General features: G+C 47.0%; 1 protein-coding gene across 1 annotated transcript in view; it reads right to left on the bottom strand.

Annotated features, from left to right (window-relative positions):
- Positions 1-1868: 1868 nt before the first annotated feature.
- Positions 1869-7005, bottom strand: part of LOC139402506 (WAS/WASL-interacting protein family member 1-like) — a 32110-nt gene continuing 26973 nt past the window's right edge. The window contains exons 3-8 of the mRNA XM_071146494.1: positions 6542-6671; positions 6209-6355; positions 3343-4125; positions 2845-3045; positions 2533-2646; positions 1869-2306 (exon numbers count right to left, since the gene is read on the bottom strand). Of these exons, the coding sequence (XP_071002595.1) occupies positions 2254-2306; positions 2533-2646; positions 2845-3045; positions 3343-4125; positions 6209-6355; positions 6542-6671 (1428 nt within the window). The 3' untranslated portion in view covers positions 1869-2253. The remainder of the gene's footprint in view (positions 2307-2532; positions 2647-2844; positions 3046-3342; positions 4126-6208; positions 6356-6541; positions 6672-7005) is intronic.

The raw sequence follows: 7005 nt of genomic DNA, 5'->3' as shown, positions 1-7005 counted from the left end.
GGAGCTATACTCGGCTTTGATTGGGTGGGAAAGCGACCGCACTCTGACGTTGGTAAGGGTCTCTAAAGAGGTCTGTATAATGTGAGTTAAGACCTGTCAATAAATCAATACATTTAGGTCAATAAATCAACGAATTAGCTAAGACTAGACACCTTTAAAATAGATACAAACCTAGAATACTCCACTCGCTGCATATCCCCCTAAAAAAAATGGATTCGATTCTAAAATAGTGTAGTTTGAGAGTGTTAGTGAAGCAACTAACTTCCTTTTATATTGTACGAGAACACAAGAAGTCTCAACTCCAACTTTATTTGCTTTATTTAGAAAATCCATTTGGAAATAGTTTGCTTTGTTCTACATTGAAAAGCATCAGGAAGAAAATACACTCAAAAAGGCAGAAACAAAAGCAGTTGAAAGCATCAAAAAGAATAATCATATATAAGTTCCCTTGAAGCCAAAGTGCATAAAGCACTCTGCAGTACCATTGTAAATTTCATAGGGAACTAATCTCCCGTGGGCAGTTTCTGCGTGTAGCTGACCCAACTACGCTGTATTTGACTTCTGGGTTAACAGAGATAACTAGGGAACTAATCTCCCGTGGGCAGTTTCTGCGTGTAGCTGACCCAACTACGCTGTGTTTGACTTCTGGGTTAACAGAGATAACTAGGGAACTAATCTCCTGTGGGCAGTTTCTGCGTGTAGCTGAACCAACTACGCTATATTTGACTTCTGGGTTAACAGAGATAACTAGGGAACTAATCTCCCGTGTGCAGTTTCTGCGTGTAGCTGACCCAACTACGCTATATTTGACTTCTGGGTTAACAGAGATAACTAGGGAACAAGAGACAGAATACATTCTGAAAGAAGACTGAAAGAAAAATGTCCCCATGAGGACCGTCATTCATTATGTCTGTCACCTGAGGAGGAACTAACACACAACTTTAATGGTCCTCTTTTTGAAACGTTCCATTTCTGCTGGATGTTTCTGTCCGTTTGGTCCTAGGTAGTCTCCAATGCAAGTTGTATCTGAGACACCGCCTCTGTGGGAAGAGACTACGTCCTAGTGCAGCCGATTGTCTTTGGTCAAACACACGTGCTCCTGCCATTCACCATTCAGAAATGCATATTATCGTCTTTACAGAACAGAGAAAACAATGAGGCCAAACATAGCACTTTTCTCTCACACATCAGCCTACAGCCAGCATATTTTGATCCATATTCACATCCTCCTTGCATACATTAAACACTTGCAAATTCTAGGAGCAAAGCTCATTCATATCATAACTTCAGGATCATGTATGTAACATTTTAGTACATGTTAATGATTTACTTTCATAGGTCAAATATTAGATTGTCTCTCTGCACGTGGTTCTGAGACAAGCTTGATGTTAATATCAAGTAGCGGAGACGTCCCAGAGCTGTAGTACAGAAGCAGAAGATAATACTGTAACTGTGTAGAAGAAAAATAGTCAAATAGATAACTTTAGAAAATAAAAACAAATAGTCCTTCCCGACAACTCAAATCATACAAAATTAAACTAACAACTGTCATGAGTGACGTTCTTTTTTTCTTTCAAGACATAAAGAAAAACATTCAATTTTCACCTAAAGTTCAATCAACACATACTGTAACACACAAGCGTCCATTTTGTCTCTACCGTGTAGAAACAAAGGTCAAGACATGGCCGTGAACTGCACATGAACTGTATGGAGAAGTACCCTTCGATGGTTAGAATATTGTAACTGATATGCTATAGTTCGGTTGCTCTTTGGCGAAGACAGGCACAGCATCCGACTGTTTCCCTTAAATCTCATAAAGATCCTTCATAACAATCTGGGAATTGAAAAAAAAAAAAAAAAAGGCACAGTGAAAAATGAAAACAAAAGTATACAGTTTCAACACTACATAGTGGAGCAAAACCAAATGCATAGCCTATAAAACGAGCCTCTGTTGCGACTTTGGTTGGTTTGGAGTGCTGTTCGTTAAATGAGAATATTCTGTCAACTCCAGGCAGAAACACATGGTTGCGTGAGTCCCACTGCAAATATGGTCCTTCCATGGAGGTGCTATATAAGCCTCATGGACAGAGGCAGTGGAAGTGACATACTTACATCCATGTACTCTGAGGGAGAGGAGGGGAGGGAAGGGAGGGAGGGAGAGGAGGGGAGGGAGGGAGAGGAGGGGAGGGAGGGAGAGGAGGGGAGGGGAGGGAGAGGAGGGGAGGGAGAGGAGACATCCCAAAAACGAGCGCTTCACCTGGGGATAGGGGGTAGTGGGGGGGCACCCCTGGACTTTTTATCTGAACCTGGACAGGAAAGAGGAAAATAAGTTGGACATGTCAAGCAGGCTGTCAAGGGCAGGAAGATACTCTGAAGGCTGGAAACTTTCAGGAGGAAACAGATTTGGGACAAATCAATACATATAGAAGACACTTGATTTAGCGTTGCTATTTTTTAAAGCACAGCGCAAGAATTTCAAAGTATTTGACGTGCATTTGACCCAGGTCTGGGAGGAAAGCCCTTGGTTCCTACCTCTGCCGTCAGTCTTGGACAACTTGCTGGGGTATGTCTTCTGACAGGACACGTAAGGCTCTGGGACAGGGAGGTCTGAGACAGGGTGGAACTGGAACCGGGCCTCCCACTCATCTGACAGAGAGAGAAACAACTCTCAGCTAGGTCAATTAAAGACCTATATGGGTTCAAACCCGGGTCTTCTCTGCACCACAAAACTGTTAGCCCACTGAGCTGAAGCCAAGTCATTAGCAATGGGAGCTAAGGGCACATCAGGGAGTAAGGTCTCAAGCAGGATTACTCATCATATGAATTCCTTCTGTTTACACTCACCAATGTGTTGGTGATGGGAGTTCTGGAAGCCGTTGCCCATGGGGGGAGGAGGGCCTCCTATTCCCGGTCGGTCTGGTGGGAGCGGGGGCCGTTGTCCCCCACGGGGGGGCTCTGCTCCCGGGCGGTTAGGAGGTGGGGGGACAGGAGATGACCTTATACTGCCTCCACGTGGACCTGAGGAGGGAGGGGGAGGGAGCGGGCCTGGTGGGAGAAGAGGTTACACCACAGAGTTCAATACAACACTAGTTCTATATAATAGCATCGCTATAGGTCACATCATATCATCACTATAGGTCACATCATATCATCGCTATAGGTCACATCATAGCTACAAACTACATTCCATCCAGTCTCAAAACACATACACGGTGTACTGATGTCTGACCAAACTGACCACAGAAAGGTTAACTATGTTTCTAGTTGCTAAGCTAACCCAAAAAGAGACAGTGGTCATCATTATATGACCTGAAGGGAGGCTGAAGGAAGCAGCATCCTTACCCGTCCGTCCTGGGGGGTTTTTACCCAGAGGGGGCGGCCTCTCACTGGGAGGGGGTGGCAGTGGTCCTGACCGGCCAGGTGGCGGCGCCGGCGAGTTGAGTGAAATGTTCCTCTGTGGTAGTCTGGGGGTGTGTTCGTCTCCTCCCGCAGGCGTTGGGGGCAACAGTGGAGGGCCCGGTCTGCCAGGAGGGAGAGGGGGAGCTCCACCACCGCCGATGGAGGGCCGAGAGGAAGACGAGCTGGGGGGCTTGGAGTTGAAAGATGGTGGCGGTGGTCCATCTTTGGATATGGAGGACCGGTGGCCCCCCAGGGGTGGGGGTGGGGGCCAGGGGTCCTCTGAGGGTCTGCCAGGGTGGGGGGCTGGGGGTAGAGGGGGACGTCCACTACTGGGAACCGGAGGGGCCCCAAAGGAGGGTTTTGGCCCAGACGGGGCCCCTATCGGGCCAGGGGGAGGGGGCAAGCCTTGGTGTCTGCCTGCAAGGTTGGGGGGTGGAGGTGCTGGGGCTGAGCTGGGGATCCGGGCTCCTCCTGGAACAGGTGGGGTCCCTCGGCTCTGGAAGTTCTGGTTGGGCCGTGGGGTGTTGGGGATTGGGGGAGGGGGTCCGCCAGGGGTCTCTGGTCGCGGGGGGCCTGCCCGTCCCCTGGGGAGGTCGGGGGCGCTGCTCCGGGGAAAGGCTGGGGCCCCTGAGAACCGTGGAGGGCCAGCGGAGGGGCCCCCACCACCAAACGGTCTGGGGCCTGAGGAACGGCCTCCTGGAGGTACCATGGGGGGCCTAGGGCCTCCTGTGGAAGCATAAGGGTTTCAAACATCACACACTTTGTCTAACATCATTTTGTCTTACATGGGGCTATGGTTAAAAACAACCAACCAACTAGTGCCCTCTATGCATTACAGAAATATATGTAGCCCATGTCACCTAGAGGCTGGTGTGACTGTGAGACCAGGGGAGAATTGGGGTATAAGTTAGCGAGCCGCAACTCTCGATTAGCGAGCCAGTGTTTCTGCCATGGACGACGCACGTGGGCTGTGCTTGTGGCAAGTTGTCAAACGCTTGGTCAGCAACTTTTGTTTATTTTGTGTCCCTTATTAGGTTGTTTTTTTGGTTTGTCTCGTCCGCAAATGAGCTGCTATTCGGGCAAAAGATTTGGGATTGTCCCTAGCAAGCGGACTAGTTTAATATTCTTCGTTATATGTTTGTTTATATGTTCCGTCGCCCTTTCTGCAGAGTCCTCCGGGGCAGGCTGGTTTTAGAAGGGAACTATTGGGTTAGAGAGCAAAGGCAAGTCGTATGAATTTACATGCGTGTTTTCGCATACTAATATCACCAGTGTGTCATCATCTTAAAAAGAGAGTGTTTAGACACCAGTGTTATCTTACAAAGAGTGTTTGGTCACCAGTGTTATCTTACAAAGAGTGTTTAGTCACCAGTGTTATCTTACAAAGAGTGTTTGGTCACCAGTGTTATCTTACAAAGAGTGTTTGGTCACCAGTGTTATCTTACAAAGAGTGTTTGGTCACCAGTGTTATCTTACAAAGAGTGTTTAGTCACCAGTGTTATCTTACAAAGAGTGTTTGGTCACCAGTGTTATCTTACAAAGAGTGTTTGGTCACCAGTGTTATCTTACAAAGAGTGTTTGGTCACCAGTGTTATCTTACAAAGAGTGTTTGGTCACCAGTGTTATCTTACAAAGAGTGTTTGGTCACCAGTGTTATCTTACAAAGAGTGTTTGGTCACCAGTGTTATCTTACAAAGAGTGTTTAGTCACCAGTGTTATCTTACAAAGAGTGTGAATATACTTAATGTAAAGTGTTTACATGCAAGGCATTACTTCTTGCCCTGCTGCTATCTATCCATAATGTATGTCTTCTATACCAGGGGTTCCCAAACTCCTTCACTCGTCCAGCACTGGGGAACTTCACTCCCCAAGGTCTGCAACACTAAGATGACGAGAGCAACTGATGATGCACTACCTCATTTTGAAATTGTGCCTTGTGCATTCCCACGATTACAACTTTCAAGAGTACGTTTAAAGTTGGACTGAGTTACTTTTTTTTGGGGGGGGGGGGGCACACCCCTGCCGACCCCCTCCGAGCCAGTGTGTCTCTGGGGTCATGCATTGTATTATTGTTTTGTTATGTAATAAACCTTGGCACTTTGGTCAACTCTGACAGACCTGTAATTGCCTTGTCTTGAGGACCTCCCTTCGTGTAGAACAAGGTGGCGCAGTACAGTTTACATATAGCAACACATTACACTTGTTCAAGATAGTTATCATGGCTTATCTCAAACACCGCTTACAAACCATATTAATACAACCTCTAGAGGCTGCTGCAGTACATTGTAGCCTCTAGAGGCTGCTGTAGTGCATTGTAATCTCTAGAGGCTGCTGCAGTACATTGTAATCTCTAGAGGCTGCTGCAGTGCATTGTAATCTCTAGAGGCTGCTGCAGTATATTGTAGCCTCTAGAGGCTGCTGCAGTACATTGTAACCTCTAGAGGCTGCTGTAGTGCATTGTAATCTCTAGAGGCTGCTGCAGTACATTGTAACCTCTAGAGGCTGCTGTAGTGCATTGTAATCTCTAGAGGCTGCTGCAGTACATTGTAACCTCTAGAGGCTGCTGTAGTGCATTGTAATCTCTAGAGGCTGCTGCAGTACATTGTAACCTCTAGAGGCTGCTGCAGTACATTGTAATCTCTAGAGGCTGCTGCAGTACATTGTAACCTCTAGAGGCTGCTGCAGTACATTGTAATCTCTAGAGGCTGCTGCAGTACATTGTAACCTCTAGAGGCTGCTGCAGTACATTGTAACCTCTAGAGGCTGCTGCAGTACATTGTAATCTCTTATTATAAACATGGATCATTACCGTTACTGTTCCCTCCTGAGGACCGAAGCTTGGGCATGCCTCCTGCAAAGAGACCTCCTAGTACTGGTCCTCCTCCTCCTCCACCTCCACCTCCTCCTCCTCCGCCACCGCCTCCTCCTCCTCCTCCTCCTCCTCCTCCTTTGGGTTCTGTGAAGAAAGGTATTCAATCTCTTTTCCTCCGGCACAAGGCCATAGCCTTTGAAATCTAATTATCTGCAGAAGGCCTTTTGTAGGTTTCAAGTAGCTTCCATATGTCCTAATGGTTAGACTGAGGAGGAGTACATTCTGAGTAAAGCCTTGAGAATACACAGCATCAGAGAACCCTTTACTCACTGTCAATGACGGGTTGACTCCTGTCATTGGTCACGGCCTTCTTCAGGCGAGCACCTTTTCCGATATCAGACAGTAAGGCGTTTCTTCCTTGTGCTTCGTTCTTGCTGAGTGATGGCTTCTGTGTATTTGCCTGTGAATGTTGACAACATAAAACACAAACAAAGAAGCCAGTTAAGTCCTATAGGAAATGATATAGTATTACTTAGGACGACAACTTGCACAATCACATTGCCATGCTGGAAACGCTTCCTTCCACTACCACAAGGTGGCGCTATTGAACAAGGTCAAAACTGCACTGACCTAAGAAATTTCCCTGCAATCACTCATGACAGAAGGTGATGAGAGGTTATCTGACAGAAGGGGGTGAGAGGTTATCTGACAGAAGGGGGTGAGAGGTTATCTGACAGAAGGGGATGAGAGGTTATCTGACAGAAGGTGATGCTGTCTTCGTCTAAGATTACATC

The sequence above is a fragment of the Oncorhynchus clarkii genome, unplaced genomic scaffold, assembly GCF_045791955.1.
Source record: "Oncorhynchus clarkii lewisi isolate Uvic-CL-2024 unplaced genomic scaffold, UVic_Ocla_1.0 unplaced_contig_8902_pilon_pilon, whole genome shotgun sequence".
NCBI lineage: Eukaryota > Metazoa > Chordata > Actinopteri > Salmoniformes > Salmonidae > Oncorhynchus > Oncorhynchus clarkii.
The sequence above is the reverse complement of the archived record's forward strand: the minus strand, read 5'-3'. Positions and strand labels throughout refer to the sequence as shown.